This window comes from Kockiozyma suomiensis (assembly GCF_038497685.1).
Source record: "Kockiozyma suomiensis strain NRRL Y-17356 unplaced genomic scaffold V2V93scaffold_1, whole genome shotgun sequence".
Lineage (NCBI taxonomy): Eukaryota > Fungi > Ascomycota > Lipomycetes > Lipomycetales > Lipomycetaceae > Kockiozyma > Kockiozyma suomiensis.
The window spans coordinates 80,225-103,551 of record NW_027117664.1 but is presented as its reverse complement, the minus strand read 5'-3'; the positions used below and the strand labels follow the sequence as shown (position 1 = coordinate 103,551).

Below are 23,327 nucleotides of genomic sequence, written 5' to 3'. Positions count from 1 at the left end.
CCCTGTATACGTTTATATGAGATAAAACGGTTACGGTACTACTAAATTTTCAGTCTCTATATTGGGGTGATATTTATACCATTATAATCCTTCAATCCTATATGTCAAAACCTGATTGATGCTCTCCAATATCTCATTTAGGGATCTCGTGAAATACAGCAATAAATAGTATCCAGCCTATTCCACGATGTCTTCAGGATTTGTACCATCATCATCAGGCAGCGTTAAACCGCCAGCTACTTCAAGCAATAACACAGCTCTCGGCGGGGGCTCGCTAAACCCGCGCGCAGGACTGGTTCCTCGACAAAGACCTCCTCAAGAAGCAGCAGACAATAGATCATTATATGAAATTTTGCAAGATAATAAAGGTTTGACATCTTTTGATATTGATTGGGTCAGTGGGTATTGTAATCTAATCAAAGAATCATTATCCAGAGCGGAAACAAGCGGAGTTTGAAGCAGCGGCAGCGGCGCGAAGTCAGATCCATAGACTAGACGAGGACGAGATTGAGTTTTTACAATCAATTGCTGAGAAACAAAGACAAAAGGAAGAGGATGTTAAGAATGAAGTTGATCGAGAATTATGCGAATTTCGAGAGCGAAGACGACTACAAGAAAGTAGCAGTCATGTATCTAAGCACATAAAGAAGACGAGTAAAAAACCGGATGAACAACCGCAGGAATCAAAGAAACCTGAACTGGCTAACGTCGTGCAGTCTACGGAGAATCCACAGCTTGATGCTCTAGCTGCTGCTGGAATAGATATCAGCGCATTCCAGAAGAAATTTGTATCTGCGTCATCTTCTGCAGATTCTAAAGAGAGCGAAAAATCAACGGAGAGCGATGTGGCTGGCAGAAAACGATTATTAGATGAGACCGAAGAAATTAAAAGACCAAATAAGTCTAATGAGCCACCAGTAAAAAAGCAGATGTCTACTATCGACAAGCTACTGGCGAGAAAGAAAGGCACAGGGAAGTCAAACAAGTTGGGTGTGACGCCTCTGAACGGGATAATTGTCAAAAAGAAAGCCACCTAGACTTTGAAGAGCATGTTGGCTTAGAGCCCGACTTTTTCTAGGAGATTTATAGTGACTTATTCGTGTCATACTGGTCAAAAATCAGTTGCAATGAAATGAGATTTTCGCAGAAATAATTTATCGTACTGTCGACTTATGCAAGATGCTGGTTCGCAAAGTCAGTCTGCAGCGAGGGTTACCATACTGTAAGGTCATTTATTGATGAACAATAATGGTTAGTGAAGTTACCATGAATGAGTTTAGTAGTTGTTTTTTCAAGAGTGCTCGGTGACAACTTGTTGAACCTTTACTTATGATGTTGCAGTGGCAATGTGACTCCCCTGCGACAAATCATAATGAGTCAAAATCTAGGATTCAAAACTGGCTGATATCGTCTTTTTTCTTTAACAGAAACACTCTACAGTTATGTAGAATTACAGCCAGTTTCCTTATATTTGTACTTTGCTCAGTGCGGATTTGACTTCACTTCTGACTACCCTTCGGTGTAGGATCATTAGTCTGGTGTGATAATATAGAAATTGATATTTTATGTGGTGTTACACAGCTAAGAACATTATTTTATCTATCCTACTTCACACTAGCAAATACAGCCGGTTTACGCAAGTGAAGATATAAGATGCCGCTTCGAACATGATGACGACGCCGCATAATCTGCGGTTTGTAGCTGTTTACACTACTGAATACCAAATATTCGACTCTACATCAAATGATAAGATTCATTTCGCCATTCGCTGGATATTGTGCACTACTATAAAGAAGATGATAAGAGCATATTACTGTTGCGAGCGTATACTACTGCATTCAGAGATATAGCGGCGTGAAGTAGATACGGAACAGCCTACGAACCAACCCGCGCGCAGAATAGTGACGTCAGTGTGACGCAAATGCTATCCATTCAAAACTTTTCAGAATTGACATCAGAGTGAAATCAGGGTCTGTTATTTCTTAATCTCTATAGAATGGTAAGCAAGCGGATAATAGTCACGCGAATCACAAGTGGGATAAATACGCTTCATCCGCACTCTGTACTCGAATGTAAACGTCATACTTCAAACATCCGACTCCCATGACTCATATATACCGGACTTTAGCAGAATAATACCGAGAATTATCTCTGATCAAGATAACCAGTCAGCGCTAAGAAGTCAGCGCTAAAATGCGGATATGACTGCCAGTGTCTGATATTACGCAATATAACAGATTTTAAGTTAAGTAGTGCGGCTCACGCCCACGAACTCCCATCAGATAAATTCCGCCTCTGCTGCTCTATTCACGTCACTCTGCCTTCTTAACGTTGGTATATATTGTTCCTATTTACGTTCGTACAGGTATATAGATATATAGATATATACAATAATGGAGCAAGATAGAAGTCCACTTTTGAAAGACCTTTCTCTGCAGAATGCTGCGGTGTCGTCTGCTGCTTCGTCTTCCTCTCGTCCAACAAGATCTGTTATTTCACGGAATTCCTATGGCACTACCGCAAAATCTGCTACAGATTCCTTGGTGATTCCCAAAAGATCTGTTTTTACAGTGGTGAAGGAAAATCCGTTTGTCCTTGGCGTTGCCTGCTTCTCGTCGCTGGGTGGACTACTTTTTGGATATGACCAAGGCGTGATTTCTGGTATTGTCACGATGGAGAGCTTCGGAGCACGGTTTCCTAGAATTTACATGAATTCTGATTATAAAGGATGGTTTGTGTCTACCTTCCTGCTGTGTATGTACTGTGTAAAAGTGTCTTAGCTAAGAAGTGCTGTTTATTGATAATGTCATAGGCGCTTGGTTTGGGTCGCTCTTGAATGGACAGATAACTGACCGAATGGGCCGAAAACATTCAATGATAGTTGCCGTGGTAATTTTTATACTGGGAACATCCTTACAGACTGCCGGTATCAGTGTTTCAATGATATTTGCTGGGCGAGCTGTAGCGGGTTTGTCTGTCGGAATGCTGACTATGGTTGTCCCTCTGTATATGGCTGAGGTAAGCTATTTTTTTTTTTTCTTGGGAAATATTGTGCAAATTATTAATAATTAATAGATATCACCTGCGGAAATCAGAGGATCTTTAGTGGTTTTGCAGCAGCTGTCGATCACGATTGGAATCCTGATTGCGTTCTGGATTGACTATGCCTCCAACTACATTGGAGGTACACGGTGCTATCCCGATCAGCCATACGCAAATGGTGTCTCTTTCAATCCCTACACTGATATTGGCGATGGGCCATGTCGGCAGTCATCAGCTGCCTGGAGAGTTCCGTTTGGTCTTCAACTTTTCCCTGCGTTGATGCTAGGCATTGGAATGTTTTTCATGCCGTACTCTCCGCGATGGTTAGTCATGCGAGGTCGTGACTCCGAGGCTCGTGAGGCGTTATGCAGGATAAGAAGGAGATCGGATGCTGACCCTTTAATTATTGAGGAATATATTCACATTAAAGCCGAAGTACTCTTTGAGGATTCGCGTCATCAAGAAAAATTTGGGTCAGCGTCGGGTATGGCGCTCGAATGGAAAGAGTATCGCGATATATTTTCCAACCCATCTTCGTTCAGACGCGTGTTTATTGGATCCGCGGTGATGTTTTTCCAACAATTTATGGGATGCAACGCTATTATTTACTATGCGCCGACTATCTTTGCACAGCTAGGACTTAATTCTAATGCAAATTCTCTGCTTGCTACCGGAGTTTATGGAATCATTAATTGTCTTGCGACGTTCATTGCGCTGGCATTGATTGACAAGATTGGACGTCGTATACTGCTGATGGCTGGTGCTTTGGGTACCATGGTTTCTCTCATTGCAGTTGCTGGAATTGTCGGATATTACAACACTTCACTTCCGATGCACAGAAGTGCAGGCTGGCTCAGTGTTGCATTCATATACTTTTACGACGTCAACTTTGCTTACTCGTGGGCTCCTATAGGATGGGTTCTTCCTTCTGAGATTTTTCCCTTGGCGATCAGATCTAAAGGAATGTCAATTACTACATCAGCGACATGGATGTGCAATTTCATCATTGGACTTATTTCGCCGCGCATGCTGGAAACCATTACCTATGGAACGTATATTTTCTTTGCAGTATTTTGTCTTTTTGCATTTTTCTTTACGCTCTTTGTGGTTCCAGAAACAAGAGGGCGGTCACTTGAAGATATGGATCTAGCATTTAATGATGACACGGCCCATGAAGATAAGCGACGGATTGACATTATTTCTAGTACGTTGGAGAATACCCTGCTAGGTGATGAGTTTAGTCGTCCTGACGAAGGCAGCTCGACGCCGCATTCAGAGATTATGGAGCTGCAGTTCAGAGAGGTTTCCTAGAGATGGTTGCTGCTGGATTGGAATTTTGGTGATGTAAAGAATCTTTCAAATTATGGCTGGAGAGGAGTTAAGGATTTACTATAGTAATTGTATATGAGGAATGATTTTGAGTAAACTACAGTGAAGTTAAGCAATCTGTACTTGCTACCATGGAATTCATACAACTCACTCATATGGAAGTAGTTATTAAACATTGACAAAAGGCCAGACAATGGGGATGAGGCGGCTGTCAAATTTTGCGGGGTTTTAAAAGACGCGCAGTAGCATATAAAGCCGAGACCCCTTAATTAAGCCAATTCATTAGCCGCTTGCACCCTTCTATTCTAGTTTATACCACCTACTTTTTGATTACCAACCCATTTTTTATAACGAAATGTCTATTGTCAAAGATGAAGATGAACTTGTGAGCGAGTCTGCAGAAGGGTCGGTGGCATATGTTTCTTCGTGGTGATAAAAGGCGAGCTGACGCGTCTTGCAGATATGTCGTCGGACGAAAAAAGACTGTTGAAGAATATGTCGATCTTGGTATGCAATAAAATTTTCCTTTCCTTACTTCAGGTGAATCTGACAGGTCTGCTATAAAGACAATAATGATGAATCGCTGCGGAAATGGAAGGAGTCGCTAGGTCTTGCGCCAGGTTCTACGACTGGATCAATTGGCGAACCCGGTGACAAACGCAAGGTGAATCATGTTTTACTATTGAATATAGTCTAATCTGGTATCTTGATGCTAATTGAGACGCTAGGTTGTTATTTTAAAACTTGAGCTTGAAATAAGAGATCATAGCCCAATTTCAGTCAATCTTACGGAAAAATGTATGCTACCATTGATTTTATATTATATACTTCTTTTTTTCCAGAACATAGCAATTAACTTGTGCTTTGTGTCAATAGCTGCACTAGAGAAGCTTAAGACGAAGCCGTTAGTGATCAAAGAGGGAGTGCTTTATAAAGTACGCATTCGCTTTCGTGTGCAGCACGAGATCATTACCGGTCTTCGGTACTTGCAGCTCGTCAAGCGAAAGGGCCTCAAAGTTGACAAGAGTGATGAGGTATGTGTTCATGATTAATTTCCCAGTTTTAAAATTAAGAGCTGATTGTTTATTGTATTAGATCTGTGGAAGCTATTCACCAAATACCTTGGAAAATCCATACTACGAAAAGACATGTAAGTCAAGTTATTTATCTCAATATTATCAGATCTTAGTGTCCAATAGAATTTTTAATAGTTCTCGAAGAAGAAGCTCCATCTGGGTTGATTGCACGCGGAACTTATGATATGACTTCAAAATTTATCGATGACGATAAAACCACACACTTACTATTCACATGGCAGCTTGCGATAAAGAAGAATTGGGAGTAGATTGATTTAACAGATGTTTGCTGTTTGGGATATCTAGTTATTTTTGGTTTGTTTATAATAATATGGATATAGTTGGTTTATGGATAGCGACCATGAATCTGTAGAAGTAACTCTGGCGTTTACATCATCTTCAACACCACTGCAGAAAGAAATCCAATTAAATAATCATAAAACTGCTCAATTAGTCTGATATTCTGTATATTCAGTTGCGAAAGAGAGTAAACTGATCAGTTCTTTAGTCCTATTGCTTAATCTGCGGCTCATATCAGTCAAGCCGCAACGAACTTCTGACGCCACTAAGCACTCATTCTTCCTCTCTTTATATCATAAAAACAAACAAACAAAGCAAATGCCGTCTGTCCCCACCTCTTCTCAAAATTACGGGATAGTCATTGACGCGGGCTCAAGTGGCTCGCGAGTTCAGATTTATTCATGGCCGTCAAAGTTTGACTCGTCGTCGTCTGCTGTCCCGAAAGTGGGCAAAGGCGGTGATGATTGGTATCTCAAAGTGCAGCCAGGGATCTCATACTACGCCCAGCGACCTACACATCTCGAAATGCTACATCTGGACCCATTACTCAAGCATGCTCTTGCGATAGTGCCGAAGCAGAAGCAACCTGAGACACCTATCTTCCTTCTTGCTACGGCCGGTATGCGACTGTTGACAAAAGAGCAGCAGCAGCATTTACTCACTAGAACGTGCTTTCACATCAAACGAACGACTAATTTTCTTCTTCCTGACTGCGACTCTCATATCAGAGTAATCGACGGTGAAACGGAGGGTTTGTATGGCTGGCTGGCGCTGAATTACATGCTAGGGGCGATCGATTCACCGGAACAGTTTCAACACGGAAAAGACCATCATACCTTTGGATTTCTAGATATGGGCGGTGCATCTGCGCAAGTCGCTTTTGCTCCGAATAGTACCGAGGCCCAAAAGCATATGGATGATCTTTATCAAATCAGACTACGAACTCAGGCTGGAGACCCATTGATGTACAATGTATTTGTGTCGACATGGCTAGGTTACGGCGCCAATGAAGCTCATAGGAGGTACCTTGAGCTTTTGGTGCAAAACTCTACAAAGAAAAATTCACACGCATCATTATTGGAGCGAGCTACTGAGACAGCTGATGTCGATAGTGACACCGAATCCGAAGATGGTGAACCGGATTTACGAACTACTGATGCAATCTTAGACCCATGCTCTCCCCGCGGTTTCTCAGATAAGGCTATTCCTCAACTTTCAGGAAAGACCTTATACGGAACTGGAAATTTGACTGAATGTCTTGAGATTACGTATCCGTTACTCTCAAAAGATTTACCCTGCAACGATGACCCATGTCTGTTTGGTGGAGTGCATGCTCCGGCTATCGACTTTGACGTCAACCATTTTGTCGGCGTTAGTGAGTACTGGCATACAACTCGTTCTGGACTGTTTACCGATGTTCTTCCGAACTCTGCAGATCAATCGCTAAACGTCGAGGCTAGTATTAGTGACGGAGGAGCGTATAATTATGCTAAATTCTCGGAAAGACTTGAGGAATTCTGCGCTCGCGATTGGGATTCAATGGCAAAAAAGGCCAAGGCTAAAAACATCGATCTTGAGAAGCTGCAAGAGATGTGTTTTAAGGGATCGTGGGTTATGAATATGTTGCATTCGGGATTCGGTGTACCTCGGTCATCAAAAGAAATTCGTGAAGCAGAGGTCGATGCTGCTCAGAAAGCCAAGCAATTCTCTGATGACTCATTTCGAAGTATTGACAAGATCAATGGCGTCGAACTTAGTTGGACATTAGGAAAGATGGTCTTGTATGCGTCGAGTCAAGTACCTCTTTCGCCCAAGCTTGCCGCGCAAATGACTGGAAGCAACGAGTCTGCTATCTATGAGGTTGGATACGGAGCGAATAATGGCGAGTTTCAACCAGAGAGAGTTGATGTTGGCACAACGGTCCCCGATCCAGTGATCGAGAAAGATACTGGTGACGAGTGGGGTCTTAGTGTTGCCGCTATCTCGGCTCAGGGAACATTTGGAAAAAGACGAATGCCAGGGCTTGTATTGTTTGCGCTCATATTTTTCCTAGTGACATATGTTTTGGTCGGAAAGGCACGGCGACGAAGATTCACATTTACTTTGACTCCAAAGAGATATCGGAGGAGAGTAATGGGTGTAGCTAATTCTACGGCGATGGAGAGCGGTGCTCATCTAGTATCTTCGTCCGCGAATATGAGTAGTATTGCAATGCGAGAAGTTTAGTGTGCGATAAGATCTTTCTTAGTACTGGTTTCTGAGAGGCGTTTTCTTTGTGCCTGTGTTTAAATTTTTTATACCGAAGATATTTCTGCATTGTAATTATTTTTTTTGTATTGCATTATTTGGATTTTCTGGCAATTTAGGGATCAAATGACGAATAAAAAGCAGTAAAAAAGAGAGTATCTAAAAAGGATTAGAGAATAGATTTATCGGAGTTGACCCTAAACTCCAGATAAATCAACTCTGCGAACTTCGCCGCACACAGAATATAGAATACTACAAACAATTTACACCATTTCTCTAGCCAAATGCAGCTCTCACCGCGATGAACGCCGTTGATGGATCTGCCCATGTTTTTCAAGAGAATTTTGCCGAAGAACTCGGTAAGCGAATTTCTTTAATTCTCTTGTATCATCAATATCAGACTAATATCGAATAAACAGAAGAAGAGCTACCATCACTACTAGTTCTCGTGCTCGATGCGAGTCCCCTTAGCTGGGGTAGCCAGTCTCCGCCAATTTCTCTTCGAGAAGCAGTTGCCTCGCTACTCGTGTTTGCAAATTCTCATTTATCTCTGAACCATTCGAACGAGATCGCGGTACTCGCGGCCCATCCGTCGACTGTCCGCTTTCTGTATCCCCTGCCGCCCAGTGCTGTTGAGGAAAGTGGCTCATCGTCTAATTTGGTAAGAGATGATAGTGTAGATCCTGTTATTGCGGCCGAGGATGCAGACGAATCAAATATTCCAACAGGGACCTCAATGTACAAACAATTCCGTGTCGTCAACGAGGCAGTTATGGATCAACTTGAGGATTTAATATCCAAAACTACAGAGAAAGACATCACATCCAAGGATGGCGGAGAAGGAGTATCGGACACATCTATGATTTCTGGAGCGCTTAGTATGGCATTGGCGTATATTAATCGGCAAACTGGTGGTGATGTGCCAACAACCGAAGAGTCGTCCGCGATCAAGGCACGGATATTGTTGGTGAGTGTTTGCTCGGATTTAGCAGCTCAGTATGTGCCTATTATGAATTGCATTTTTGCGGCACAAAAGATGGCGAGTTCTTGATTTTTTGTAAGAAAAGATCATGAAACGTTGGCTAATATCCATGTCATGTATAGAAAGTTCCTATCGATATCTGTAAGATTGGAGACGATACAGTATTTTTACAACAAGCGTCTGATACTACGGGAGGCATCTACATAAACCTGGATCATCCGAAAGGTTTGATGCAGTATCTCATGACAGCATTTTTACCAGACCGGTTATTACGCAAACATTTGATCCTTCCCACGCAGTCTAGTGTGGATTTTCGAGCAGCATGCTTTTGTCATAAAAGGATAGTAGATATTGGCTATGTGTGTAATATTTGTTTATCTAGTAAGATATTTTCTTGTATATTATTGTACATTGATCTACCAACTAACAGATATAGTATTTTGCGAGCCTCCGGTCGACGGTAGTTGTTCGATATGCGATACGATATTTGATCCTCGCGAACTCGCAGACTTGATCAAGCAGCCAGTACTAATACCTCTGTCGGGAAACGGACAAAAGAAAAAGGCTAAGAAGAATAAAACTAAGCGGAATGGGGACTACGATTCTACGCCTGCTCCTGCTACTCCCAGCGCTTAATTTCTTTTGCTTGATGTATTATAATAGTGGAGGATTATTTAGGTGTAGACAAAGCTCTAGAAGCTATATGTATATTGTATAATGGCGTATTTATATAAAACTGATATGTTCAATTCCATGTAGTACTGTTCACAAACGTCATCAAATGAACGCGCCGCGTCGCGTTCGGCTCACCCTGGCTCGAACTAGACAAATCTCCTCGATCACACTTCTTCTTCCTCCTCTCTTCATCTGCAACACATTACACTCAACAAATACAATGAACACAATTGCAGAAGATCCACCATCGCCAACTAGTCAACCAATGCAGCCGACGCGAAGTCGCGGCCGAAAGCGTCGCGGCACAGTGAATGCGCCGCCGCTGTCGGCGTCGGCTGCTATCGCGCAGCAGGCTGAACTCGGACCTGATGGACGACGACAGTCTGTTATTCCGTCGATGACTGCTAGTAATAGACTCTCTTTATCTACTAGATCTCATGATGAGCCAGGACAGACGAGTGATATGGTGCGAGTCCTTTTGATAGCAAGAGATTGAGCCAGAGCTGACTAAATCTGTATATACATGGTTAGGTCGGAAAGTTATTAAAGCGATACTCAAGAATAGCAGACATCAATACCGCTTCAGCAAAGTCCGAAAGCGGTAAAGGGAAGCAAGACAAATATACGAACGGTCTATTATCTCCAGACAACATAACAGCGATATCAGAACGACCACATGTATCTTCCCGACCTAGCACAGACCGTCAAGATAGTAATCAAAGACCGTCCAATACAAATCCTACATCACGCGAAAATATTATGAATGCCAGCAAAGGCTTGACTGATGGATCGACAGCGGCGTCTCGCGCGGCAATGCCGCTCTTGATCGGTCTTGACGAAAAGAACTATCCCGTTGCGATCCGCGATTTTCAAGACTCGGCATTTGACGCAAAGAAATATATACAGAGTCATCTGGGTGATTCTGCGGATTATCAAGTTCGCGATTACCTTATCAGACTCCGGCATACGAGAGAACAGATTGGAAAAGATATGCAGCGCAATTTATTTAATAACTACAGTCAGTTTGTAAAGATTTCTTCTGAAATCATGACACTTGAGCAAGAGATCAGGAGTACTCGAAACATGATGAATGAGCTTTGTAGTTTGGTTATAGGGATGCGATTGGATAAGGATTCCGCGGGCATTAGCTCAACAAAGGAAAGCACAAAAGAAGATTCGTCGATAGCTCTACCAATTTTACGTCAGGCGACCCGAAGCGATATGTCACACACCCCACCCATGCAAGATAAAGTTGAAGCACGGCAAGAGCTCGTCAGATCAATTTCTTCCGCGTCGTCAAAAAGTCAACTAGACAAAAAAAACGGAACGAGAGAACGTCAAGTTCTTGAAGAAAGATTGCTGGAATTGGATGTCATGATTGCACATCGGCATCTCGAGGATGCTGTTTCTACAATTGGACTTCGTACGTTGTCAATTTTATTCTCTCCCGCTTTGATATTCTATTAACAGTGCCAATAAATAGTGAAAAGGGAAAAAAATTACGAAGATATTGATCAGGAAGTAATCGGGCGCGCAGAGGAGGTATACGACATACTGTCACATACAGTCGACTCTGAATTCACTTCGCGCAAGAAGATAACCAAAACGATTCAGCTGTTGAATCAACTGGGATACGCTCGTGAATCACGCGACAAATTACTTTCAAGTCGCGCATCGATGATCCATCGTCGCATACACCAAGTCAGCAAAAACCCCGACGATCTCCCATTTTACGTCTCTCAAGTAGCTACAATCACATTTGTAGTCATCAAATCAACAATTGATATATATCGCGAAAGTTTTCCGGCGTATAAATATGCTTCACAAATTGCCGATTGGACGTACCAAGAAGTTGAAAAATTTATAGAAATCTTTGCTGATACGTTACATGATGTCAAACCTAGATCAGAAAGATTTTTGCGAGCCTCGGCGGCTGTCAAATCGCAAAGTGAAAAGCTGAAAGAAGTTGGAATGTCGATGGATTTCCTGTTAAAAGAAGTTTTGGAACCGCCACTTCCTGTTTCTTCCGCTTCGTCATCGCAGTATGCTAGTGAGTCTGAGTACATGAATGAGTCTTCTGTAGGTGGTGAACCTCCAATGCTGCCAAGCAGAAGGAGAATTGACGTGAGGTAATATTTTGGAATGAACGAGAAAGGCAACGCATTTCATCTCTTATTTTAGTTAACATAATCGGGTGAAATAAAAAGCATTTTAGTTAATGACGTATTCTGACGGCTGTTCCCAACACTGAAGGTCTGCCATTTGGAGTGCGTGAAACACTAACTTTGGGAGAATCCCACTTCGAAGCCATAAATCCGGCACACATCGATTTCGTAGTATGCCCATAGAAGGCCTGTAGCAATATATCCCGAGAGTTATCCGGGTCCAGTTCCGTTTTGACAGCTAGTATTCCACCGGCTGCGGGAAGTAATTGGATCGCAGGGGACTGAGAAAAGTCAGAAAGAAGAGAGGCTACTGTTTGATGCTCGTCGTCTGAATTAAGCAATTGCTGCGCACAGCGACTCGCAAGATTGTAGCTTATTATGTCCTCCCCTGTGCCTAGAAAATAGTTAGACAGTAGAACAATATAACAATATACTTGCCAATAGGGGCGCTTACCACTGGTGCATACAGCAACTTTTGATCCAGAATGAGCATCACGAGCGGCCCATATTCCACTACCAATAAGGGCGGCAGGGCCAATTCTGCCGCATTGCTTCATAGCGATGCCACCCGAACTAGATGCCACTGCGATATGTCCGTCGAGATCGACGCAAATCACGCCGACCGTGTCTGTGATCAAGTCGTCGTCGTCATTGCTTGGGTTCGCAATAGACGAAGCACCTGGGGAGTTTAATATCTCTGACCAGTACTCGTATCGTATAATTGCAGACTTAGTAGCAAGAGTCTCTAGAGAGGCGAGTTCTAATTGCTGATCGTTTGCGAATTGGCGCGCTCCTTCCCCAACCAGAAACCTGTTGATGGTATTAGCGTGTACTAGCTCCATGCAAGGAAGTACTAAAAGACATACAAAGGGGCAACTCTACCAGCAGACAACGGCGTGAAAGACACGCTTAACAATTTCTCTGCAACAAGCACAGGATTCTTCACGCCAGAAATACACCCAACACTAGCTCCGCGATTATGCTCTGAGCTCATTATAGACGCGTCGCATTCGATTGTTCCCGTAGCCGTCAAATTTGATCCCGTTCCGGAATTCGTAAGCGGATCATCTTCTAAAAATTTACATATTCCTGCTGCCGCTGCTTGTGCATTTAGATTCTCAGATTCAAGAAGACGTATTCCTAAACGACATGCTCTAGCTTTTCGTTAATGAATGATCATTGGCTTGATGGTAAAGAGAACGTACTCGCTGCAGAGCGTTTCATAGCGTTTAGCTAGTTTCTGAGAATGAAATCCTGCACCAAGATGAATTGCAACAAAACTCATTATACAATATATGTTTCATTTTTAGTTGCCATCTTGTGAACAGAGTGAAATTGGAGTAGCGTCTGGAGTTGACTGACATTGAATAAGGTTTAAATACAGGGGCTCGATACTGCTAAAACCAAAGGGATGCCACTTCTAGCATCATTCTACTACGTCTATTTTATATATACTTGAACACAATGCGTCTGAAAACACTTTTTTCTCTAGTTGTGGGACTTTATTGTAGTACCAGCACTCTTGCTGAATCTTGGGCAGACATGCATATGCGCGAAGAGCACAATATAAATAGCTATGACGCGTCCTCCTTCTTCATCCTTCATGACTCTGACAACTCCAAGTTCTGGACACGAGCAGATATTTTGTCATTATACGGTATCATGAACCCTGTTGATCCAACAGGTCATAGAAAAGAGCCTATAACTCCCGCACAACAGGATCAAGTGTATCGTCGGATATGCGAGTTGATGGATTTTGATCATGACGGATCAGTCTCTCTTGACGAGTGGCTTCAGTTTAATAAGAACGGTTTACAATTGCCTGATTTCGGATACGGCCCAGGTCATCATGGTGATGTTGAATATGAATATGAAAGTGAGTATTAAATTATTGATGCGCTGTCACGTACGAAGCTAATATTTGTACAGTTCACCACTGGTTAAAGTACCACTCAGAAGATGATAGCGAAGAAAACGTATGTATTTATTTGCCAGAATATGATATGGGTCCATCCAAATTAACAGTGGATATAGCTCAATCACCCGGAGGATATCGAGCACGAAGAATTGTTCCATCATATGGAACACAAGGCTGAATCAGATCAGCAGAAGAATATCCCTACAAAGTTCAGAGTCCAGAGATAAATCCAAAGTGTTTGTTTTGGAAATCTTGCGAATTTTCGCATATGTGATGAGAACTATAGAATATATTGAAATCCGAACGCCGAAATGCATTACCAAAGTGACAAATGAGAAGCCTATATTCCGTTTTTAAATCCCTTGCCAAACTTTTCACCTTGCTCAGCCTCCCATCTCTTAACTTCCTCTTCCCATTCTTCCTCCGGAGTCAGCTTTCGATTATTTTCCCGTTTAAATTCTTCCATACGCTGCCGTCGCTCTTCCTCTTCCAGTGCGTCATACTCGACTTTATTGTCTATCCACCGCTCTTGTATATCGGAGATACTACCTAAATATCCACCTTGCCGGGTTGCCTCAGCCCATACTGTATCTCCTCCTATTTCGGTTGCGCCAAAAGTATATCCTGTCGCTTTATCCAATACACTCAGTAATGATATCATGCTCTTTTTATCTTCGATTGCAAGTACTTCAAACTCTACCAATCCGAAATCCATAATCAAATCTGCAATCGCTTCATTAAGTGAGGCAAATTTTTCGCCTAGCAAGGTCGGAGACTCCTTTTTGATCACCGGTAGGAGATATTTCAAATCTTGAACCTCGGTATAAAAATCGAGATTGAAGGCTGGAAAAAACTACAATTAGTCAAAAATACTTGAAGACACAGCCGATCTGGAACTTACGCAATTGGCCATAATTACTCAACAGATCAATCTTGCTGAGAACATTAACATGAGGTAGATCCAGCTGAAGCATACTTCTAAGCGCCAGTAATAATACAGAAATATACTGCGTTGCAGATGTAATATAGTATGAATCAATAAGATTGACAACCACAAGTCTATAATCTGCCTTCTGCATTTTGAGAAACAGAGAACGCAAGGAGTCGTGATGTGTAAATAACTCGACCTGGCCAGGACAGTCAAACACCAAATAATCATGCTTCCCAAGCTTCTTAATCTGACTCAAAAAATCGTCCCAGTTATTTTCGAGTTCTTCCATAGCGCGCATGATCCCGCCATTTGGTCCGAGACCTTCTTCAGACATCACTGATTCAAGCGTCACAAAGTCCCTAATGTCGAGAGCTGCCTCGTAATTTGTATGATCATTCGCGGGATCCAGATTTATGACTGATGCTTTTCTGCCTATAGCAGATAGAAATTGAAGCACTAAAGATTATTAGAATGTATATCAGGATCAGGATTTATTGTAGATATATACTTACTTCCATAGCAATAAGTAGACTTGCCAGATCCCGGAGGACCGATGACCAGCTGTTTATAACAGTTATTAGTACAGTTGTATTTGAATATACATCGATAAATTTCCTACCTGCGCAAAAGGCATATTCTAGTTTGATTTAAAAAGAAGAGCTCATCGTAGGAAGAAATAACTTAAGTGTGCTTAGTCATAGACAAGTTTAGGGTTTAAACTTTCAGGGCAAGTACGAATTTTTTAAAGGAAATTCCGTCTACGACTTTGTATAGTCTTGTGCTCAGTTAATTTGCCAGCTATTTTCAATTATAAAGTATTTTGCGCTTTAGTATATTCTGTGATTGATTAATAGATAAAGAAGAAGTAAAAAAAAAGTGCAGTGGATCTTGAATTATCTTTGTGAATATAAGTGGACAGCAACTGATCTTGATACAACTAGAATGCGGACATCTGTTGCTCTTTTCGCGGCTGCTTCCGTTGGTGCTGGTCAGTCAAATTGTTATATCCCATGGAATAATAATGCACTTATGCTAACCTGAAATGGAAACACAGCCTCCTACCTTCTATACTTTGATTACCAGCGACGAAACTCGCCCGAGTTCCGTCGTCGCTTGCGGAAGGCAGAGAAGAAGTACCAGCAGTCTATCGAGAAGGGAAAGAAGGAGGAATTTGAAAAGTCAAAGGGCGAACTTAAGCTGGCTATTATTTCTAGCTTGACTGAGGATCCTCTTCGAGTTTCGAGCGCACAGGAATTTGAAGCGGTTATGATGAAGGAACTTACTCAGATTGACGCTTACATCCGTGAAGGTGAGTTTTACATCTTTTTATATTGTGTCCGGCGGTTGCTAATATGAAATAATTTTAGGTCTCAAGTACATTGACGAGATGGTTATCTCGATGTACCGTCTGCTTGTCGTTCACCCGATGCCTCAGCAGATCATGGATGCTCTGAAAGAAACCGTGCCAGGGGTGAGTGCACGCCAGCAAGTTTTAAAAATTTTTATTTAGCTAATCTGTGATAAACTAATAGGACGCTATGGACCGCCTTTCTGAGGTGATGAAGGAGTTACCACTCGACAACATTAGATCTCTTGGTGCCGCTGGTGCCGCCTCCGCCACTGGTTCCGCTCCCGAAGCTCCCACCGTCGAGTAGAGCGATCGCTAGACATATTTTGAGGTTCGCGATTCTCAGTGCAGGGTTAATTATAGCAGGGAATTGATACATATCTACGGCATTAATAAATGTTAGCAGTGGGATTAGTTGAAAAAGAGAAGCGTGTTTATATTTCAAAGAGATCCAACTAACAGGTTATCTATCGGTTTGCAAAGCGTTCCTTGTGTCTTGTGTTTACGGGAAAAAGAATGGATGTCAGGATTTAGCAAGTTGGTTTATTTCTTTTGTGTGTGTTTTTGTATGTCTTGTTTTACTATTTCTGATGGATTCGTGAAACTGCTGGCTTTGTAATATATTTGACCATTTCAATGTCTCTTCTCAAAATCCAATGAGTCTCTATTTTATTATAGTATTAAACAAATCATGGTAAATTGCGGCCATATATACCTTACTGTTCAAGGAGCACTTGCAATAGTTATAATTACGGTGACGTAATTGAGCCGGATTGGCTCAGGCTCAGTTCCGTGGTTCTGTAATCGAAACCGAACTTTAAATAAAGTAGCCAGTACGCGTCAAATTACCGCGAATAGCAGCATTATTCACATTTCATCTCTGTAAACGAACACGTCTCAATTGAGGCGCGTTCATTATTGCAGACAGACTATTGTAAAACAATACCGTACGACAGGCGCAGAAATTTTTTCTCATAGTAAAGTCGCTAATGCTCTACAATTCGGCGCGCTGATATCGAATACGCAATGGCGAGCTCGCGAAGAGGGGTTGCAGCATTTTTGGTTGGCTCTGTTCTACTATGTCCTCGTAAGTATTTGGACGTGCTTATATTTACGTAATTGAGCTAGTGATACAAGCTGATGTTGAGTCTAGTTCTTTATTGCATATATTTTGACTACAAAAGACGACATGATCCCGGTTTCCGCCGCCTACTCCGCAGAATAGGACGACAACACAAACACAAAGAAGCAAGACTGCAAATGGCAAAATACGCTAAACTCATCGATATTAGAATATCTGAGCTTGAACTAGACGTGCAGTCAAAAATTGCGCCGGCTGAAAACTCGCGGTTCATTCTTAAGCATTTGTCCATTGGCGAGAATAGCTGTTCGCGAGGTGAGCCTCTGCTTGGGTAATTGATTTGATTATTATTTATTAACACAATCACTGAAAACAGGTGACTATGAGAATGCAGCTTTGTCATATTATACTGCATTGTACGTTTATCCTAATCCTGATGAATTGCTGACGTCGGTACTATCAGATGAGGTAGGAAGCTCCCAAGAAGTTCATTCATCGTATGCATTCTAATTTATAGGGTATTTTTACAGAACGTGCGACCAATACTACAAAACATGGTAAGGCTACGCCCATTTAAGCCTCCCGAGCAGCGATATCATGCTTCGCCGTCTTTACTTTGATTACTTTCTGCTTTCTAATTCATAATTCATAATTCTTTAATCTTATTGCATGTCTGTGGTGTGGTTTTTTCTCGGGTCTTTCTCATATATTTTTTGCTCGGTTCTATAGATATGAATGCTTATAGTCTATACCTATTTCATCTATGTTTTTCCATAGTTGAATAATTGAATTACAGTACTCTAGACTTTACTCTTACCCTCTTCCGGGGCAAGCGCGCGAATTGTAATGCCACAAATCCCCCGTTCAGTACCTTGCTGTCCAATCTCAACGTCGCCGCCATGAGCAATAGCAACCGATGTTCCGCGCCTATCAATATCGAGAGACTGCACAGGACCTGGATATCTAGGATATTGCCGTAATCTCTTTCGGGCTTTGTAATCCCAAAAGCAGACAAGCGAGTCGCTACCGCCTGATACAAATGTGCCATGAATGGGATGAAATGCTAATGCATTTACCGGGTATACCATATCGTAATCTCCCTCGGAGGCTCGGTGGCATTTGAATGCGTATTTTTTGGCTTGCACTGCTGGGCTTGGATCGAAGAAGTCGACAGCGATTCTGCCTTCGATTGATGATGATGCATAGCCTAGTCGAATATTAGCCCTGATACACAAATTCTGCAGATTTGATACTTCACACCTTCGCCAGTTGGAATACATCTCACAGTTCGCGTCATGTACTTCAAACTACTTTCTCGTCGCTGGAACGGCTCAGTCATGTTTCGAATATCATAAACATGCACGGCACGACCTGCCATTCCAACGACAAGCAAATTTCCAACGGAATCCATAGAAAATACTTTGTGGGGCACTTGGGAGGTGCTAACTCGAGCAGAAGTGTTGCGATGATCGTAGAGTTTGACTGTTTTGTCCCATGAGCCAGAAATCACTAGACCGGAGGAACTGTGATATACGAGACTCTTGACTGGCTTTTCATGTTCTCCAATTGTACTGCACTGCGAAGTCTCCAGATCCACCCTGTTCACAGATCTTAGTGGAATTGTATAGGGAAAAAATTTGCGAATCAGCTTACATTCTCACGCGACCTTCCAAGCCTCCCATAAATGCATTTCTCCCAGAATTATCCCAGCAGCAATCGAGCAAAGGGGCGACGCCATCTATCCGTGTCAGCAATCTTCCTCCTTCATTTGCTGTATCATAGAGATCAAGAGTGGCGTCCCATGAACTGGCTAGTAGAAAGTTGCTGTATTTCTCTGTAGGGTTGAATTTCACTGAGGATATTATATCCACGGGAGAATTATGAAGATGGACTGACATATTAATGTCAGAATATTATGCTGCGCCATAGCCAAATAGTATAAGAAGACTTACATTGTGAAGACATTTCTGTGCAGTGTATAAAGATACTGCGTGTGCTACAATTGGGAGTTGCGAAGGTGTGTACGCATTTTCTATTGTTTACTTACCGTGCGGCTCGTTACCACAACAACACGCGTTAGACGCTCACCACGCTATTGTTACTATTTAGTTAACGTTTTCATACCTCTTTTGTGAATAACTGTGTGGTGCAGTTTACTGACTACTCAGAATACCAAGGAGACGATAAAAGATCTAGTCATAAGCTGCAGGTTTACTCGAAGTAACTGAAATAGCTAATGAATGCTGTACCCACATACTACTGACATTCTACTGCCAACTGCGCAATCATTAGAAAAATATCTTTCTGTCTAGTCCAGTTTTAAAAAGCAAGAATTTCTGATATGCAAAATTCAATAAAACAACTGGATTGATGAAATTTCCGATATTTGTGGAGAGATAAAAAGAAGAGTGATGTCATAGGGTTTTTCGAGGCTCATCGTAAAAACTCGTGCGTTCTAGAAATCATGCCCTAGGAACTCATCAAAGTTTTGTTTAAGAATAAAAATTCCTGCTGCTCTATTTATTAGCTTTAATATTACATATCATTTCATATTCCACAGATTTATTTTTAATTAGAGACTATGTTTGGAGCTATTTGCGCAGGTCGACCAGGTATGCATACATTCTTAAGCTTCAATTGATATCGGCCTTTCGCTAACTATTGAAACGCTTCCAGTGCAGGCTAATTTGCAGCAAGTCGACGCAACAAAATTCGTATTTCAAATAGAAGATGGAGCGCAGGTAAATCATATAGTTGTCTTTCTTCTTCCTGGAAGTACGTACTTCAGCATTGATTCTCGGGGAACTAGAGTATGCTAACAGAGTACATCAGCTGTGCTGGATCCTACTGTCGCTGCTACGGTATACTTTCAATGGCCAGGAAAGCCTTTTCAATTACTGGGGGCGTATGTATCTATTTCTACTTTATACCTGACAATTTGAATGATGAACTAATAGACACCAGCATATCGAACAGTAAACCATCGGCGATCTTCAAAGTGAACCAGCGCTCTCCGGCTCCGCAAAGCACTATTTCAATGGATGAAATGGTAGACGACGATATATCTTCAGCAGCGGAGCCCATATCTATCTCCTTGGGTATCTCAATTGAACCAGCTGATCAAGTTGAGGCGCAAATAAATCAATTGCGGTCCGCTAATAGCGGAGGTAGCACTGCCTTAGTTCCAGCGAAGAAGGCACCGGTAAATCCGAACTCTACCGCTGCATTAGCCAATAAGATCGTATCAAATGCATTCAACTTTTTAAGCGGATTTGCGACACCGGATGGAATGGTACCGTTGAAGACTTTTAATGATTGGTATGTTTATCAAGTTAGAATTTTAAGTTAGCCAAGCCAACATATTATCTAGGTGGACAAAGTTTCAAAATAAACTTGCCGTTGATCCTCAATTTTTACAGCGAATAGAGGAAGATTAGATTAAGCTATTCAAATAGGATGAAAATTAACAATGTACAATAGGGAAATACTAGAAAAAAACTCATATACTTCGTATTGCATGCATCTTGGTATCTCTCAGGTCGGGCCATTATTTGAGAGGGTGCTCGAGATGCCTATGCATTCTGTTTATGATCTCCAAGAAATCAGGTTCATTCTCAGCAGTGATTATTCCATGCCTTATTAGAAAATCAATGGTAACTAGAAATACACTCAGAAAAAATAAGTAAGGAGTCCAACAAAAACTATATCTGACTGAATATCAACTCACCGAGAGCCGTATTCGGCTTAAAATTTCCGGCTGCGATTTCCTGCCTGACGGTATCGACATCCCATAAATAAAACTCCTGAACTTCACCGTCAACAGGTTTTGGCATTGGGGAATCCTCTGATAGTTCAAGATCATAAATATACTGGACTTCAGGTTGCAAGAATCCCCTTTCGCCGCCGGCTGCGGCAGTCCGAATGTAGTAATAACTAACGCTTCCCACACTTTTAGCCTTCTCCTTTATTAACTGGGCTTCAAATCCCGCTTCTTCGCCGCATTCTTTAATGAGTGTATCAAAGACGCCGTAAGGGTAACTGATGCCTCCTGCTACAGTATTGTCAAGCATTCCAGGATAGGTCGATTTTGTCTTTGATCGGCGAGGAACCCATAGTCGCAAAGGCTTTGTGTCAGTAGCAGGAATATATCCTGTGATATGTACGCCGTATGTAACAAGGCCTAGGATAGAGCACGCTGATCGTTCGAATGTAAAGTATAGCTCGCGCGAAGGATAGTATACCGCATATAACTCTGCCCTCCAACCTGCCCACTTTCTTAGTTAAAATAGGACAAAACGTAAAAGCGCACCATCCACAAACCTGATAGAACATCAAACTTCTTCTCATTTCGCCATTCCGAAGCGAGATCATTCATCATCGTACTCCGCTTCTCAACCGTGTCATACTCTTCCGAAATAGATATCGTCTGATTCGCGTCGTCAATCACAAGTTTATCAGGATATACGCGTAATTTTTCAATTGAAGACGCTAAAACATATCCCAGATTCCCTCTCTTATCATGGCTCTTGAATGTATATAGGTGAGCTTGCGATTCGGCGTAGACTGACTCGTCGTGATGATATGGAAATGAGTCGACAAGTGAGATAACTTCGAGGTTTGATAGTGGCGGCATTTCTTCAGTGTACTGAAATTATTTTGTAATTTGTTCAGAAAAAAAGTAAAAAACGTAATTGAATTAGGTGAGTAGAACAAAATATGCAAAATGACGCCTATTAACTGAGAACTTCAAAAAAGAAAATGCCCCCTGTCGGAGTCGAACCGACGATCGCTGCATAACGCATATATGTTAAATACGAGTGCAGCGCCTTACCAACTTGGCCAAAGAGGCAATTCCAGTAAAACTTAGAACCCCGTTTACTCTAATTGCAAAATTCAGTGGATTACCCGGCCTTCTGCTTAGATATTCTCTACTCTATATTATTATTGTTGGATCTTTCGGCGTATCTATACTGGAATTTTGCCAGGGCCTCGTCTATGGGATGTGCACCGCTCTAATAATATGCACATTAACTAATTGTTTGCTTGTCTGTTTGAAATTACAATGGCATTATCTGTGGTGTAGAGTCTAGTCTCTTAGGGTTTTAGGGTCTATGTAAAGCTTGTAATATATGACTAACGGTACTGTTCTACATAAATTCTAAGCACTTTTCGGAATAATTACCCGGCTTTATAGTCAATTTCTGGCATTTTGTCAATAAGATCTTTATTGACTATTACTATTACAGTAGTATTACTCATAGAGCCTAATATAATCGTCATGATCTTCGATTCCGTCAGTTTTAAGCGCTTTCTCACTTAAAGCATACAGGATATTGATCATGTTAAAGCTTCTAGTTTTACTAATAACAATTTTGGCATGTGCAACCAATATCTCAACTGAACGAAACGTCAATAGCCAGAACACTGACGACAAAACCGTACTAACATATCTGCATCGGTGCCTATCGCGGAGTGGTGGCAGATATAATTACACAGTTGAAGGAAATCATCTTTGTTTTATGCCCTATGAGATCAGAAACATCAGAGGCGTAGGCCCTTTAGTCTATCATACTAATGGATCCGACTATTTTGCTTGGAGATGCATTAATTTTTTCTCTAAAGCATTTGACCTTTCGTTTCAGAGCAGTGCGTACATCGATGAGAGTGTTCTTTCTAGCAGAGAGTTTGTTTTAGACACAGTCGACCACCTATCACAGATAGGTCTTAGACGTTGGGACATACAAAGGAGTCTTTGTCAGTGATTAAGCGTGATTGTATGCATGGGGTATATTGTAGTATTATGGGGACAGGGGGGCTATGGGGGTGCAGATTGCCCTGCGTGTACTTTTGTACCGTGAAGCCGAGAGCCTGGGATCTGATCGATGCTGGATGCATGCTCGGTCAAGGCTGTCCTTTCTTTCGGCAGTTGTTTTATCGATTCGGTAAGCATTCCTCATTATCCGGTGCAGAAGGTATGGTTATGCCTCTGGGATGACTTTTTTTTTGGAGGAAATTTTCTTGGTGGGCATATCTATTTTCCTCAGAGTTGTGTTTCGTGGATGGTTCTTCTATTTCTAAATGTCCTGGTATCATGTATATACTAGCTATTCAATGTTCAAATGTCAGATTTAGGCACACCCCCGATATAAGAGTAAAATGATCAGAATCTCTGGCAACTAAATAAAGTCACATATAGTCTATGCTTTTTATTTTACTATTTTTTTTTATCTGAA

General features: G+C 41.8%; 15 protein-coding genes and 1 non-coding gene across 16 annotated transcripts; 11 read left to right on the top strand and 5 right to left on the bottom strand.

The window, feature by feature from the left end:
* The first annotated feature begins 71 nt into the window (after window positions 1-71).
* V2V93DRAFT_1592 (N-terminal domain of NEFA-interacting nuclear protein NIP30-domain-containing protein) lies at window positions 72-1,183 on the top strand. The gene is made up of 2 exons (XM_066906883.1): window positions 72-368; window positions 436-1,183. The coding sequence occupies exons 1-2, from the start codon at window positions 188-190 to the stop codon at window positions 1,035-1,037; spliced, it is 783 nt and encodes a 260-aa protein (XP_066768280.1). The 5' UTR covers window positions 72-187; the 3' UTR covers window positions 1,038-1,183.
* A 1,143-nt stretch (window positions 1,184-2,326) lies between these two features.
* On the top strand, window positions 2,327-4,556 carry V2V93DRAFT_361868 (general substrate transporter). Its single transcript, XM_066908208.1, has 3 exons — window positions 2,327-2,754; window positions 2,813-3,018; window positions 3,076-4,556. The coding sequence occupies exons 1-3, from the start codon at window positions 2,394-2,396 to the stop codon at window positions 4,351-4,353; spliced, it is 1,845 nt and encodes a 614-aa protein (XP_066768279.1). The 5' UTR covers window positions 2,327-2,393; the 3' UTR covers window positions 4,354-4,556.
* A 50-nt stretch (window positions 4,557-4,606) lies between these two features.
* On the top strand, window positions 4,607-5,895 carry V2V93DRAFT_361865 (immunoglobulin E-set). Its single transcript, XM_066908207.1, has 7 exons — window positions 4,607-4,776; window positions 4,832-4,878; window positions 4,938-5,035; window positions 5,100-5,169; window positions 5,248-5,405; window positions 5,467-5,521; window positions 5,583-5,895. Exons 1-7 carry the CDS (start codon window positions 4,727-4,729, stop codon window positions 5,714-5,716), a joined length of 612 nt encoding a protein of 203 aa, XP_066768278.1. The 5' UTR covers window positions 4,607-4,726; the 3' UTR covers window positions 5,717-5,895.
* Window positions 5,896-6,033: 138 nt separating this feature from the next.
* V2V93DRAFT_361863 (nucleoside phosphatase family-domain-containing protein) lies at window positions 6,034-8,149 on the top strand. Its single transcript, XM_066908206.1, has one exon. The coding sequence runs from the start codon at window positions 6,066-6,068 to the stop codon at window positions 7,971-7,973; it is 1,908 nt and encodes a 635-aa protein (XP_066768277.1). The 5' UTR covers window positions 6,034-6,065; the 3' UTR covers window positions 7,974-8,149.
* A 101-nt stretch (window positions 8,150-8,250) lies between these two features.
* Window positions 8,251-9,716, top strand: V2V93DRAFT_361862 (TFIIH subunit Tfb4/p34). The gene is made up of 4 exons (XM_066908205.1): window positions 8,251-8,353; window positions 8,414-9,033; window positions 9,099-9,357; window positions 9,413-9,716. The coding sequence occupies exons 1-4, from the start codon at window positions 8,296-8,298 to the stop codon at window positions 9,610-9,612; spliced, it is 1,137 nt and encodes a 378-aa protein (XP_066768276.1). The 5' UTR covers window positions 8,251-8,295; the 3' UTR covers window positions 9,613-9,716.
* Window positions 9,717-9,842: 126 nt separating this feature from the next.
* On the top strand, window positions 9,843-11,846 carry V2V93DRAFT_341154 (Cullin repeat-like-containing domain protein). Its single transcript, XM_066907804.1, has 3 exons — window positions 9,843-10,117; window positions 10,183-11,074; window positions 11,135-11,846. The coding sequence occupies exons 1-3, from the start codon at window positions 9,872-9,874 to the stop codon at window positions 11,782-11,784; spliced, it is 1,788 nt and encodes a 595-aa protein (XP_066768275.1). The 5' UTR covers window positions 9,843-9,871; the 3' UTR covers window positions 11,785-11,846.
* A 20-nt stretch (window positions 11,847-11,866) lies between these two features.
* Window positions 11,867-13,101, bottom strand: V2V93DRAFT_377209 (nucleophile aminohydrolase; the record flags this gene model as incomplete). The annotated part of the gene is made up of 4 exons (XM_066911905.1): window positions 11,867-12,210; window positions 12,271-12,626; window positions 12,683-12,970; window positions 13,022-13,101. 4 exons carry the CDS (start codon window positions 13,099-13,101, stop codon window positions 11,867-11,869), a joined length of 1,068 nt encoding a protein of 355 aa, XP_066768274.1.
* A 132-nt stretch (window positions 13,102-13,233) lies between these two features.
* On the top strand, window positions 13,234-14,093 carry V2V93DRAFT_361855 (uncharacterized protein). The gene is made up of 3 exons (XM_066908204.1): window positions 13,234-13,692; window positions 13,746-13,792; window positions 13,851-14,093. The coding sequence occupies exons 1-3, from the start codon at window positions 13,281-13,283 to the stop codon at window positions 13,959-13,961; spliced, it is 570 nt and encodes a 189-aa protein (XP_066768273.1). The 5' UTR covers window positions 13,234-13,280; the 3' UTR covers window positions 13,962-14,093.
* V2V93DRAFT_361853 (uncharacterized protein) lies at window positions 14,002-15,297 on the bottom strand. Its single transcript, XM_066908203.1, has 3 exons — window positions 15,174-15,297; window positions 14,636-15,121; window positions 14,002-14,577 (listed from the first exon to the last, which is right to left on the bottom strand). The coding sequence occupies exons 1-3, from the start codon at window positions 15,181-15,183 to the stop codon at window positions 14,075-14,077; spliced, it is 999 nt and encodes a 332-aa protein (XP_066768272.1). The 5' UTR covers window positions 15,184-15,297; the 3' UTR covers window positions 14,002-14,074.
* A 138-nt stretch (window positions 15,298-15,435) lies between these two features.
* On the top strand, window positions 15,436-16,685 carry V2V93DRAFT_361848 (uncharacterized protein). The gene is made up of 4 exons (XM_066908202.1): window positions 15,436-15,653; window positions 15,720-15,974; window positions 16,033-16,136; window positions 16,198-16,685. The coding sequence occupies exons 1-4, from the start codon at window positions 15,608-15,610 to the stop codon at window positions 16,318-16,320; spliced, it is 528 nt and encodes a 175-aa protein (XP_066768271.1). The 5' UTR covers window positions 15,436-15,607; the 3' UTR covers window positions 16,321-16,685.
* A 188-nt stretch (window positions 16,686-16,873) lies between these two features.
* On the top strand, window positions 16,874-17,898 carry V2V93DRAFT_361844 (uncharacterized protein). Its single transcript, XM_066908201.1, has 4 exons — window positions 16,874-17,100; window positions 17,167-17,409; window positions 17,471-17,562; window positions 17,625-17,898. Exons 1-4 carry the CDS (start codon window positions 17,040-17,042, stop codon window positions 17,712-17,714), a joined length of 486 nt encoding a protein of 161 aa, XP_066768270.1. The 5' UTR covers window positions 16,874-17,039; the 3' UTR covers window positions 17,715-17,898.
* Window positions 17,749-19,087, bottom strand: V2V93DRAFT_361841 (WD40-repeat-containing domain protein). The gene is made up of 4 exons (XM_066908200.1): window positions 19,047-19,087; window positions 18,748-18,985; window positions 18,355-18,692; window positions 17,749-18,301 (listed from the first exon to the last, which is right to left on the bottom strand). Exons 1-4 carry the CDS (start codon window positions 19,057-19,059, stop codon window positions 17,895-17,897), a joined length of 996 nt encoding a protein of 331 aa, XP_066768269.1. The 5' UTR covers window positions 19,060-19,087; the 3' UTR covers window positions 17,749-17,894.
* Window positions 19,088-19,562: 475 nt separating this feature from the next.
* V2V93DRAFT_361839 (uncharacterized protein) lies at window positions 19,563-20,744 on the top strand. Its single transcript, XM_066908199.1, has 5 exons — window positions 19,563-19,706; window positions 19,771-19,869; window positions 19,927-19,999; window positions 20,059-20,412; window positions 20,465-20,744. Exons 1-5 carry the CDS (start codon window positions 19,676-19,678, stop codon window positions 20,529-20,531), a joined length of 624 nt encoding a protein of 207 aa, XP_066768268.1. The 5' UTR covers window positions 19,563-19,675; the 3' UTR covers window positions 20,532-20,744.
* A 51-nt stretch (window positions 20,745-20,795) lies between these two features.
* Window positions 20,796-21,727, bottom strand: V2V93DRAFT_377202 (NUDIX hydrolase domain-like protein; the record flags this gene model as incomplete). The annotated part of the gene is made up of 2 exons (XM_066911904.1): window positions 20,796-21,358; window positions 21,415-21,727. 2 exons carry the CDS (start codon window positions 21,725-21,727, stop codon window positions 20,796-20,798), a joined length of 876 nt encoding a protein of 291 aa, XP_066768267.1.
* Window positions 21,728-21,853: 126 nt separating this feature from the next.
* On the bottom strand, window positions 21,854-21,943 carry V2V93DRAFT_t1. Its single transcript has one exon. It is a non-coding gene; the product is annotated as a tRNA-Thr (tRNA).
* Window positions 21,944-22,316: 373 nt separating this feature from the next.
* On the top strand, window positions 22,317-23,280 carry V2V93DRAFT_361835 (uncharacterized protein). The gene has a single exon (XM_066908198.1). The coding sequence runs from the start codon at window positions 22,434-22,436 to the stop codon at window positions 22,854-22,856; it is 423 nt and encodes a 140-aa protein (XP_066768266.1). The 5' UTR covers window positions 22,317-22,433; the 3' UTR covers window positions 22,857-23,280.
* The last annotated feature ends 47 nt before the right edge of the window (window positions 23,281-23,327 follow it).